The 12,969-nt window shown below is 44.7% G+C and overlaps 1 protein-coding gene across 4 annotated transcripts in view; it reads left to right on the forward strand.

Annotated features, from left to right (window-relative positions):
- Positions 1–12,969, forward strand: part of LOC135920797 (guanylate-binding protein 2-like) — a 229,126-nt gene that overhangs the window by 97,653 nt on the left and 118,504 nt on the right. For all 4 annotated transcript variants that reach the window (XM_065455056.1, XM_065455057.1, XM_065455058.1 and 1 more), the window contains one exon: positions 4,082–4,161. In XM_065455056.1, coding sequence (XP_065311128.1) covers positions 4,082–4,161 — 80 coding nt within the window. The remainder of the gene's footprint in view (positions 1–4,081; positions 4,162–12,969) is intronic.

A 12,969-nucleotide genomic window follows, 5' to 3' on the forward strand; every position in this document is an offset into this window, starting at 1 on the left:
TGAAGGTCCAGTGGTCACGAAGTGGTGAGTGATGGAGTGCTTCACTGGTGACTCTCTGGTGTGCGGCTTCGTAAGATTGGGAAAATCAGCGAGGATTTTTGCAAACAGTGAAGCAGCTGCGAGAGCTGAAAGCCCCATCGGCGAGGCAGTGCAGAGTACGCCGTTGATGGAGAGGCGCATGTTGAGGTCGATGAGGTGATGAGCATGCACGTCTACCGCAAGGCTGAAGAAACTGAGGAAGTCAGCGCTGAGAACAGCTTGCGAGACATCAGCAAGGATGAAAATTCAATAAAACATACAGCGCAATCCAAGGTTGATGTGAGAGACCATTGGCCATATGTGTGGAAGGCGGAGTTCATCGCTTGGAGTGGGCAGGTCTGTTTGTTGCGACAGTGATCTGCACAAGAGGCGGGTGTGACGTTAACCTGGGCTCCTGTGTCGACAAGGAAGCAAGCGGCACGGATCTTGTCCGAAACGTAAAATAGGCGGCACGTCCTTTGACCGGCACCACTTGCCGCTGTCAGTGGCTGGTCACGGCATTTCTCGACCATGAGCACGGACGGGTGCACTTGCGAGCAAAGGTGCCGAATATGCGGTGGTACCAGCACACAGCCGAAGATGAGCTGTCGCGTCACGAGTTTGATGGTTGAAGCTCCGGAGAGCGCGGGGCCACCGGGAAGCGACTGCGGGACCGACACCTCAACGAAGATTGGCTTGTGAAGGGTGTGAGGTCATCGAGACGTCTGACAAGGGCGTGCAGACAGCCCTCTATGTTCACAAGCGTAGGGGCTGAGGCAGTAGCTGGAGGCGGAGTTGTAACGGTGCTAAGACTAGGGGCCCGCAAGTAGTCCACCACTCGGTCAGCCAGTTCAGCGAGTTTGTCTAATGGTGCATCACCTGCAGCCATGAGAAATGGGACCATGTTCTGCTGGAGGTGCTGGAGGAACAACTCACACAGCAGCTTGTCCTGTTGAAAGGCGGGAGACTTCGCCAAGAAGCTGGCGAATGTGTCAAAGGAGCTGTGAAGAGTGACTTCCACCAATCTCCGTAGCTGTGAGGAGTTGCTGGAGTCTTCTGTACTTGAACCCTGACTTGCAGGAAATTATAGCAGCCGTCAACGTGTCGAAGACATGGATCGAGTCCTGCATGGTGATAACATCCGCTAAGTCCTCGGTGACGTCCAGAGGTAAAGAGGACCCCAGATGTAAGAACTTAGTCTGTTGTCTCGTGATATGCCGTAGATGGTAGTGTGCCTCGACCTGCAGGAGCCAGGTGTTGGGGCTGTTGGGCCAAAATGGTGGCAGGTTGATGTGTTGGAACGCAGCCACTGCAGCGCTGCCAGGTCGGGCGACTTCCTGGGAATCGTCACTGGCAGGAAGAGAAGAGCCAGCAGGATCCATGCCGGAGGGTTGGAGCTGCATGTTCTTTACCGGGTTTCCAAATCTGTCGGAGCTTCGGCAGCATTGGGTTCTTAACTCTTTTTTTTTTTTAATCGCGATGCACCCGCTGCACGGCCGGGAGCTAACTTCCTCCTTCTTGTTGGGCGCTGCACGCGAAGCGAGTTGTGGCCTGCGGCGTGGGCCCGAGGCAAGGGGTGCTACACTACCTTATATCTTATAACTACAACATGTGGATGTAAGGCGACGTTAAATAACTAATTATTTGCGTACTTTCGTGCATCCAGCATGTGGCATACTACGTTTTGGTCGGAAGCGTAGGCAGTATGCTGTAGCCACTGGGTGTAGTAACATGTCACTCTGCTTGTGTGTTGATAAATAGCTTCACATCTGCAATGCCTTTCATATAATAATTCCGTCATATTTTGCGACATAAAAGTATGAGACAATGTTACATTGAAGTACGTGGCTTGTACCTCTTTCTTTTGTAGTATGACACTGTTCCTTGGTTGCAAATGCAAGCAGTCAGAGAAGTATTTGCATGCTTCGTAACATAGCCTGCTATGTATGAAATGGAGTATAGTTCACATATGACATTACCATTATTAACTTCCACAGGGGATGCGTAATTAGCTTGAATCATCTTAAGGTAAAAGGTACCATAGAAATTTGTATGAAACTAGACCTTTATTTTCTTTAATAATATAGCTATTTGGACAAAATTTATGCACAGTGTAGAGTTCATTCTCCAGTTTTCAAATATGGTTTAATTTCTCAATATCCTATCTAGGTATTTTTCTGTGCTCCCTATAAGTAAGAAGAGTAGTGTCCCTTGCACAAGGTTTTGGCTTCATATCAGGCCAAGAAGAATGTTATAAAATTGCCTGTATTGCTCCTTCTGAACAAATGATTACAAATAAGCTCAAAAATGTTTTAGGTTATTAAAGAGCAATTTTTTAAAAATTTCTGCTGCAGTTATCAAGAACATTGGTGACTGGTTTCATAAGACTAGAATCACCAAAATTGTTGCAAATTATAATAAGGTCCAGATCCTTCTGTCTTATATATCCTTGTGCATGCGCATGAAAAATTTGGCCAAGATTGAATCATATTAAGTAGAATTATTGTGCATAATTAGTAAAAACAGCAAAAATTGAAAACAAAGATAAATGAAGTTGAAGGTTTCAATGCGTGCTTATTGCATATGAAGGTGACTGATTTGAATGAAATATTTCCAAACTGCAGACCGGTCACTCCAGAAAAAACAATGTAGAGCTTCAAAATTCTACTGTTGCATAGGTGGTACCATGAAAATTCTTGCAAGCTTCCTCCTCTAGCCGGGCTTCCTTTTCTACAATGCAATGATGAGATTTATATTCAACTGTCTATTTTCCAGAGATTCATTAGATTCTTGTCAGCTCTCTGGTTGCCCAGAGTGATCAACTCCCGAGTTGAAAGAATGCCCAACTTCTGTAGAAGCTTCTCAAAGTATTTGTGGTCTTTGTTGCACCAAAATATGTCTATATAAGTGGCCATCTCTGCAACAGTGCATGAAGCAAATCTTGTTTTGTAGCACAGCAATCAAATCTTGCTGTTTAGAGACACAGCCACATTTTGGAGTTTGCCCTGAATACAGCGAAAGAGTAGCTTTTTGCTTGTCAGCCTCCCATCGGTAGGTAGTATAGCCTTCGCTTGAGCACTGGTCAAAAATGAAGACTGAACTTATGCTGACTCAGCCAAGGCTAGTGCTCGGTTGTCATTACACAAAAGAAGCTCATCATCTGGGCAAAACGTTGTGCGCCTCAACAGTAGAGCGTGAATGGAAAAATGAAGCACCTACAGCTACCATGTCTCATTAATTTTTTGCAGTGTTCTGGTTGGAGAAACTTCTTGATTTTTTTTACAGATGAAAATATAATGTTGAAGTGTCATGTTGCAATAGAAATCTGAAAAATAATTTTTTAAAAGAAGAATGTGGCTTTTCAACCGACAATTTCCTTCATATAACTTGCAATAATGTTTTGTTTTTGCTTTTAGAAATATATATACTGCAGTAATGACCCTGCAAAGTTGATATACAATAAGCTACCCTGCAATAAATTGCCATGTTTGAGCTTCAACTTTTGATGTCAATGCAAATAAACACACAAGTAGATGTTTTTTCAGGAAGGCGTCACACGACATGGTTTAATTCCTAATTGGAGTTTTGCAGTTTGTGTGACTAATGATTTCTGGATTTTGGAACAACCCACATGCAGCAAACATGTCTTCTCCATTAGATTATTTAACAAGAAATGGTACTAGAGATTTTCACTTGTTCTTTTGTTGTTTGAGTTTACAAATTGTAAGTTAAAAAAATTGTAAGTTAATACTATTAGCTTTTTTTATTTGGCCCTCAGTTGGGCCAGTGTGCTTCTAAGGCTAGTGCACAATACCCATTACGATGGTAGCAACTAAAGAGGTAGTAGATGCAAAGCGCCCAGCTCCCATTGTTTGTCAAAGGTATAGTATAGTGCTATGTTGGCTAGCCATTCAGCTGAACTTGGTTTTTGCCTGAATGTTTTCTAAAAGCAATCTGCTTGTGAGCAGGCTTCACTTAATCTATCCAGTATGGCATGTCTTGTGTTAAACTATAAATGTGTCCATTGTATCAAAACTTAGCCTTGTTGTGATTCCACCCTCAGGAAAGCCAATCACTGGGGCTGAGCTCGCTGGCCTGCTTCAAGTGCTTGTAGATGCTGCCAATGAAGGGTCTCTGGCTGATGTAAGTATATTGCTAGTTTCAGTCTTTTTAATGCAATGTCACAGCAACTTCGATCAAGCTAATAATGAAGCTGGAAATCTAGAGGAGTGATTTTGCACTGATTACTTTAGCTAATACCCAGTGTCCAGGAGGCAGTTTCAAATGGCAGTAAAGCATTTCCACGACAATGCATTGGTTTACTTTATCCAAAAATGTGACCTAGGGGGCCATCTTGGTTACATTTTGCACTCAGCCAAGCACCTATTCATTTCTTTTTCATTGCATAAAAAGCCAGAAGCATCAGAACAGCTTCTATTCAAAAGGTGAACAGTTCTTCGAATTGGAACAATTCCTAAACTCCAAATATGTGGCAGTCTACAGAAATGCCCTTTACCAGCTCATGCCATTGGTGGCATGAGTGTGTGACATTGTGTAGAAAAAATGCAGAAATATATGGTGTATGTGTGTGTGTGTTTTATATTTCAAGTGTTCTTATGCATAGCTATCTGCCTTTGTTGCTGCTTTTTTGTGCTCCCATTTCTCTTTCTCTGCAATACCTTTATTGTAACTTTTCTGTCCCTTCTCCCGTTTGCTTCAGTTATTTTTTATCTAGCGTTGCAGCTGCATTAGAGAAAGCAGTCATCTCGTTGATTACGACACTGGGAGAAATATTTCGCTGTTCTTTAGCCTTGGCTTACCCAGTGGTAAGTCGGTGCAATCCTGTGTCAACTGAAAAGTGAGACAGTTACAGTGCTCGTGGTTTCCTTTCCTTTCTCTTCCTATTTGCCTTAAATTATTGCTATAGCTAGAATAAACTTTCTGTTAATTCTTTCTGTACTTTAAGGGTCCTCTGACATAATTTTAACAGTAAATTGCTTCACTTAAAAGGATTCTTTCTATGGTCCCAAGGTAAATTCAAAGAGAATTATGCAAATTGACACATGCAAACGAAAGTCTTGTTTAACCTTGAAACTTAAATGAAAAACATTCTCTTCGATGTTTTACTGATCCAGTGACACCTTATGCTGCTATCAGTGGGAGCAGCGCTTTCATGAATGTGTACTGGAATGTTACATATTATTATGCAAACGATGGATTTGAACACTAAAGACTATTGACAAAGTATATTTACAAAACAACTGCAGTGCTGGCCAGTTCAGCCGACAGCTCAAGACTCAGGAGCAGTTCGTTTTCTTCTTCGGGGTACCCGCGCGCATTGTCCAAAAGAAACACACAGCATGCATGTAGCATTATCCCCGGCAGCAGAACCACAGTCCCGGTGCATCGAACGACCACATTGACAGGAGAATAATAGGGTTTGAGACATGCGACATGCACAACATCAGTAGAATGCGAAGCAGATGAGGCACTGGCACTGACTGGAGCAATTTTATACGTAACTGAAGTCACGGCACGCAGCACTTGGTATGGGCCTGTGTGCAGAGACAGGAATTTTTCATGACAGGTCGGGGACGACAGCAGTACCAGAGATACAGGCAAAAAGTGCACGGCTCTGTGTTGTCGATTATACAAGCATCATTGGTTCTCTTGGGAGGTCAGGAGGCAAGCATGGGCAACTGGTGATAGCATTGAAATGACGGCATTCACCACGTTATAGGGGCCTAGGTTAGGTCTACTACAACAATGTGTGAGTCAGCGAGCGAAAGACCTGAGAACCGTTCGGACTGATGGCAGGAGCCGAAGAAGCTCCTTTTTTTTATTCTTCCATTTTCTTCTAATCTCGCAATTCGCAGCATGAGGCACAAGACACAGGTGCCGAAGCGCGCATTGTAGAAAATGAGGCCGAGGAGGATGATGATGGCTGCTAGAGGCATCAAGTGCATATTCGCTGGCCTCTATTGTGGCGGATTGAAGGAATGTGTCCAATGGCAAGGTTGTTTCTCAGTCGAACAACCGAAAAAAACTTTGAATAACTAGCAGTGTCGTGGCGCGAAGAATTATATGCAGATGTGACATAGGGTAGAGCAAGGCCCCAATCAGTATCGTCGGACGAGACATACTTTGCAAGCATGTCTTTCAGGGTTCGATTCAGACACTCCGTGAGACCATCAGTTTGCGGGTGGTAAGGTGTGTCGGCTTGTGCCTGGTTGAGCAGGACTGCAGGATGTCAGCGATGACTTTTGAAAGGAATGTCGGGCCACAGTCAGTGAGCAGTTGGCGTGGAGCTCCATGTAGCAAAATCCTGTCCGTGCAAGAGAAAATCAGCGACATCTGTGGCGCAGCTTGTTGTGAGCGCTCTGGTAATTGCGTTGCGCCGGGCATAATCTGTAGCCACAGCAACCCACTTGTTGCCAGACGTTGATAGAGAGAAAGTGTCAAGTAAGTCCAAGCCAACGCGAAAGAACGGCTCTGACGGGATATCAAGCTGTTGAAGGCACCTGGCAGGGAGCGTCGATGGTGTTCTTCAGAGCTGGCATTTCTGACATGCCGCAATGTATTTCCATGCGGAGTGGACAAGGTCTGGCCAAAAGAAGCACCGGCGAACCCAGCCGTAAGTGCAGGAGACGCTGAGGTGACCGGCAATAGGTAAGTCATGAAGAGTTCATGGAGAACTACTGATCACGGGTGCTTAGGAATGACGAGGAGTAAGGCAGGACCATCAGGGTGAGCATTGCGGCGGTATAATACACCATCCTAGGGGACAAACAAGGGAAGGGACTTTTTTAGGCTTGTAGCGGAGCTCAGAACGAGCAAAAAGGAAGGTGGAAGGGGTAATGAAAAGGAATAGAGAACAGAGTGAGCGCGTGAGGGATGAATCAGAAGGCAAAGATTACAAGCTATCAATGATGGTATAGAATAAATGGTCACGGCCTATGATGAAACACAACTGTATTTACAGTAATTAGATCAAATGCAGTCCATGACGGACGCTGTCTTTTATTCTACTTTTTTGTCTTCTTCGTGTGTCCGCGTGCCAGACAGTTGGCTTCTTTTCTCTAACTTTTCGAAGAAAGGTAAATATTCAATATCCTCCGCACTCTGGAAAGGCGCACAGTTAGAGTCTGTTAGAGCGAAGAAAGCTCAGTTAGGTACAGAAGCTGGACGGGTCGGCGTATTACAGAGCCGTTTGGAAGCCTCACCGAACAGGTTCTGATATTTTGATCCCGTCTTCCATAGTTGTCGTGGGGCATTTTCTTCGTAAAGAAGCACAAGATCACCAGCTTTCATATTGTTCGAAACTTGAACATTGGCATAGTGCGCTAAACGCCGGCTAAGAAGATATTCTCTCCTCCATCTTCTCCAAAAGTGCTCCAGTAACTGATTACGATGAAGCCACTTTCTTGTGACCGTAGAAGATCTTGGCCCTGAAGTATCGACATCTTCGTTGTGGTAAGGAAGGCTTCTTAGTCATTTACCGGTTAAGAAATGAGCCGGAGTAAGTATTTCCATTTTTGCTGGTGACGTTGACAAGTAAGTGAGAAGCCTGGAGTTTACTACTGCATCTACCTTATCCGATACCATCATTAATGCTTCTGGCGTAAGCTTTGTCTTGCCAAGGATCTTCCGGAGGCTGGTTTTCACAGTAATTATCAATCTCTCCCAGAAGCCGCCTCACCATGCAGCTCTTTCTATGATAAACTTCCATTCTATTCTTCTTTCAGAGCAGTAGTCTTGTAGCTCTCCACTGAACAATATACTCTTACCAAGGAGGCGATTTCCTTTGACGCTTTCTTGCATGTTGTCTGCGTGTTGTCTGTGTATATTACGTCAGGCAATCCATGACGCGATACAAATCGATGAAACATGAACAAAAAACTTTCTGCTGACAGTCCGGTGGTTAATTCAAGGTGTACTGCTCTTGTGACGGCACAAGTAAATGACACAGTGTAACCCTTCAACATACTGTCTTTCATGTTGAGAGGTCCAGCAAAATTGATTCCAACCGCTTAAAAGGGATCAGATCGGTGTGCTCGTTCACTTGGTAATGGTGCAACAGGTGCGCTGCTGGGGTTTAAGCGTGTATTGATGCAAGCGTTGCATCCTTGAATGACTTTCTTTACAGTTCGTCTTCCGCGGGGTACCCAAAATTTCTCTCTAAGCTCGGTAAGGGTATCTTGCAGACCACCGTGGAGTGTACGCTTATGGCACTCTCTTATGACAAGTTTTGTCAGATGATGAAGTGGAGGCAACAAAATCGGATGTTTAACTTCTGCTTCCTGTGAGAATTGCAGTCGCCCACTTACATGCAACCATCCTTCCCTGTCGAGAAAAGGATGAAGCTGTAGTTCCTTTTCAAGATGATTGATTTCTTCTGCATAGACATCCCCTTGAGCCACCTTGATCCAATAATTTTCAGCGCCGCTAATGTCTTTGGCTGTGAGCTGTGGTTGGTCCCTGATGTATGTTAATTTGCAGTTTTTGGTGAAGGGAAATACCCACGCTGTTATTCATAATACTCTTGTGAGGCTTGAGTAACGTTCAAGGTTCATAATGGGCAACAACATTCTTGCATGTAAAACTTGTACAACGACTTTTGCTTCCGTTAAGTCTATATCATAACTATGTGATTCTGCCTCAAGGGTGTGCATGTGCCATGCATCTTCCATTTCTGTCAACCATGCTGTCCTTTCCACCACACTGCGTTTGTCTTGAGAAACTGCAGCTGAACTCCACGTGTAAGGCAATCTGCAGGATTATCAGTCCCAGGACAATGTCGCAATTGGCTCTTGTCAGAACAGCCTTGAATTTCAGCCACCCTATTCTCAACGAATGGCTTCCATTTCTTCGGAGACCCTTTTATCCAATGCAGTGGGACCTTGGAATCCATCCAAAAGAATGTTTCTAACATGCTTTACTCCAGGGCAGTCTTCAGAAATTTCGCTAACCTTGCTCCGAGCAAAGCGCCCAGTAGCTCCAGTCTTGGCAAAGTCACTTTCTACATAGGCGCCACTCATGACTTCGCCATTAAGAGGTGGCTATGAGCACATTCCTCTTGGTCAAGGAATTTCAAATATGCACAAGTTCCATATGCCCTCTGACTTGCATCACAAAATATATGAAGCTGCATGGAGTGACTTTCGAGCCCAGTCTTGACCCAACGTGGGATAGTTGAAGTAAGGTGCTGCAGATTTGAGCACCAATTTTGCCACTGTAAAGCAAGGTCCGAAGGCAAATCTACGTCCCAATCTGCCTGTCTCTGCCACAGCTCCTGAAACAATATCTTGGCTTGAATGCTGAAGGATGCAATCATTCCAAGCGGGTCAAATATCATTGACGCTGATTGCAGAACATATATTTTACATGGCTTTTGATCTTTTTCCAAGAAGCATAACGCTGACTTTGCAGCTACTGTCATCTTGTCTGTCAGAGGATCCCACAAGAGTCTCAATATCTTGACAGCTCCTGATGGGGTGCTATCTCCTTCAGCTGTGGAAATATTTCTCAGCAGTTTTGAATTTGATTACCATTTTCTTAGTCGCATTCCAGCGTCTTCAGTTATAGCATTTGATTCTCTGTATACTTTTTGCACTGAATCCTCATTATTGGCTGCTATAAGAAGGTCATCAATGTAGAAAGAAGCAGCAAGCAACTTGGCTGTTTCTTCTGTTTGATCCTTTACTCCCTTCACGAGGTGGTGGAGTATGGCATTGAGTAGGAAGGGGCTTGCTACTGTTCCAAAAGGCACCCTTGTCATGCGCCATTTCTCTATTTAGGATAGGGTTTTCTCTTAGAGAGTATATCCTTGAACCATAGGAATCTCAACGCATCTTTGTCTTCCATTTTTACGCTAATCTGGAGAAAGGCTTTCTCAATGTCAACCGTCAGAGCAATACGGTTTTTACGAAAACGTACGAGAAGAGCAACCAAGTCGGTTAGTAGCTTAGGTCCTTTCTTGAGACGGTCATTGAGGGACGATGAATCAGGATCATGAGCGGATGCGTCAAAAACTACTCGTACTCGAGTCGTCGCGTTGCTTCGCACAACAGCATGATGCGGCATGTAGTAGAGCTTAGAGGGTTGCGCATCAATTTTACTAGGTACTCTCTTGACATGACCTAGATTGTTCATTTTCTTTCCGAAACACATCAGTCGCTTCCCTGCTTGCAATCGGTTATCTTTCTTTGGTAGCGACCACAGCTTTCTTTGGTAGCGACCGTTGACAAAGGCGATATCGTGCTCAAATTTTTCTAGCACCATAATAGGTTCTTTATTTTCCAGTGTTGTCGACTGGCACAACCCTGATGCTCTCTAACTCCCAGAACCTCCAAAGAAGATTGTCGATAGAGTCAGTAAAGTCACTTACTCGCAATACGCATGCGTTGAGTGCTGCTTCCAAAGAGGTGTTAAACAAAAGCGGTCCTTGTAACGTCCATCCAAATGCAGAACCCAGCTTTACCAAGTCTGCCTGGCCATGGTATCGTTTCATTTCTCGGAACATAAATTGCCATAGCTGGTCAGCACCAATTAAAAGGCTAATACCAGGAACAGCAGCCATGCCCGGTAACAAGAGCTTATCTGCAAAAAGGTGTCCGTCGCTTTCAGCGGTTGTTACAAAGTCATGCTCGAGTGGTACTTGAACAGCATCCTTACAGACGAACGGTACTTCAATGACCTGTGCCAGGTACTCCTGAATGTCATACTGACTGCGAAGTTTTAGTTCGACAAGGCGATGTTGTATGGTAACCGAGCTTGTCTGTCCAAAAATATTTAGCTGTAAATTAACAGATCCAAGTTCTTTCAAGCCAAGTGTCTTAGATACGTCTTCACGAATGAAATTGCGCTGACTTCCACTCTCTACATTTCCATGAATGTAGGCCCTTTGCTTTTTTCCGATGATCCATGCCCGAAATGTCTACAATAAAACTTCAACATTCAGGTACGAACAAGAGTTGGTATGAAGACTGTTCGCATTTACGGGACTTTCTTGTTCTGTCTTGTTAGGTTTCCACTTGGTATCGCACATTGAGGAAACGTGTCTTCCTCTGCATGTTCCACACTTGACTTTTCGATAACAGTCTTTGGCAAGATGTCCTCTCACAATGCATCGATAACATCGGTTCTCTGTAGTCAATTTCTTCAGCTTTTCTTCGTGGTTGATGCTGCTGTCACATACTAAAGTTGAGTGCTTTGAAGACCCACAGAAGAGAAAGTCCTTATCTCTAACTTTCACCCGCCGTGGTTGCTCAGTGGCTATGGTGTTGGGCTACTGAGCACGAGGTCGCGGGATCGAATCCCGGCCACGGCGGCCGCATTTCGATGGGGGCGAAATGCAAAAACACCCGTGTGCTTAGATTTAGGTGCACGTTAAAGAACCCCAGGTGGTCAAAAATTTCCGGAGTCCTCCACTACGGCGTGCCTCATAATCAGAAAGTGGTTTTGGCACGTAAAACCCCAAATATTATTATTATATCTCTAACTTTCGAGGAAGACTGCAGGACAGCTGCTGTTGGTAAGGTGCAATGCAAGTTTCTTCTATCTCGGCGTTAAGCTTGTCCAAGTCCATATTATTGGCTTGTAGTCGTTCGATCAAAGATGAAATCTTTGTACTGTCAGCGTTTTCAATCACGGCTTTTGCTTCAATAATGAGACGCGTATTCATCTGGCATTGCACCGTTTGCTTGTCTTTGAGGACTTTAAGGCGGTTCATCTTGTGTTTCAACAATGTGTGACCTCGCTCACCTTCTCGGATGGACACTGAGTAGGTGTCTTAGCACAGCGAAGGGTAACGGCGGATGGTCCAGTCCGGTTGTACCGTCTGGTTTTCGGAGGAGGTTTCTGCTGTCCTTACGACGTGCTGTCTTCGCTTTCAAAGTTTCCTGTGAGCACTCCAGGCGTGTAGAGTCCTGGCGAGTACTACCGGCAGGTTTCGGCACCAGATTATAGAATGGTCACGGCCTATGATGAAACACAACTGTATTTACATTATTTGCAGTAATTAGATCGAATTCAGTCCATGACGGACGCTGTCTTTTCTTCTACCTTTCTGTCTTCTCCATGCGTCCGTGCTGTCGCATGCCATGCAGTTGGCTTCTTTTTCTCTAGCTCTTCGAAGAAAGGTAAATATTCAATAGATGGTGCGCAAGGTGGCATCACAGCATTGCTCATTGGAGGTGTTGAGCAGTTGTGAAACAGCAAACGCAAGCGTCGGTGTCAGTGTTTGTAATGGCGGGTGTTTAATCCACTGGATAACATTATAAACAGTCTGCGTATTGATGTAGGTGGCCCGACTTGTATACTTCTGTATAAGAATATTCTTATAGCCACAGAGCCCTGCGACCAAGCCATCCGGTAGGATTCTTGAGTGAAGAAAGTCAGCAGAGTGCGTGATGGTTTGTGATTACCGAGAAGTGCATGCCATACAAATACGGGCAGAATTTAGAAACCACCCAGACGAGAGCCAGGCATTCGAGTTCTGTAATTGAACAGTTGTGCTCCACTGCTGTGAGGAGGCAGCTAACGTAGGCGATAACGCGATCTTGTCCTCGTTGATGTTGGGCTAAGATGGCTTCAATCCCGTGACCACTGGCATTGGTAGAGACTTCTGTAGAAAAGGACAGGTCAAACTGGGCCAGTGTAGGTGGCGTGGTGAGAATGGTGATGAAGTGGGCAAAAGTGGCAACTTGAGTGGGACCGCATCTAAACAGTACATTCTTCTTCAGAAGATCAGTAAGTGGTCGGGCAATTGCTGCGGAATCTTTTATGAACCTTCGAAAGTAGGAGCGCAGTCCTGCAAAATTTCGGAGGTCTTTGACAGACTGAGGTACAGGAAAAGACATGATAGGCACAAATTTTCTCCGGGTCTGGTTGAATACCAGAAGCGTTGACAAGGTGGCCCAGAACTGTAATCTGCCACGCTATAATCTGCCA

This window comes from Dermacentor albipictus, chromosome 1 (assembly GCF_038994185.2).
Source record: "Dermacentor albipictus isolate Rhodes 1998 colony chromosome 1, USDA_Dalb.pri_finalv2, whole genome shotgun sequence".
Taxonomy (NCBI): domain Eukaryota; kingdom Metazoa; phylum Arthropoda; class Arachnida; order Ixodida; family Ixodidae; genus Dermacentor; species Dermacentor albipictus.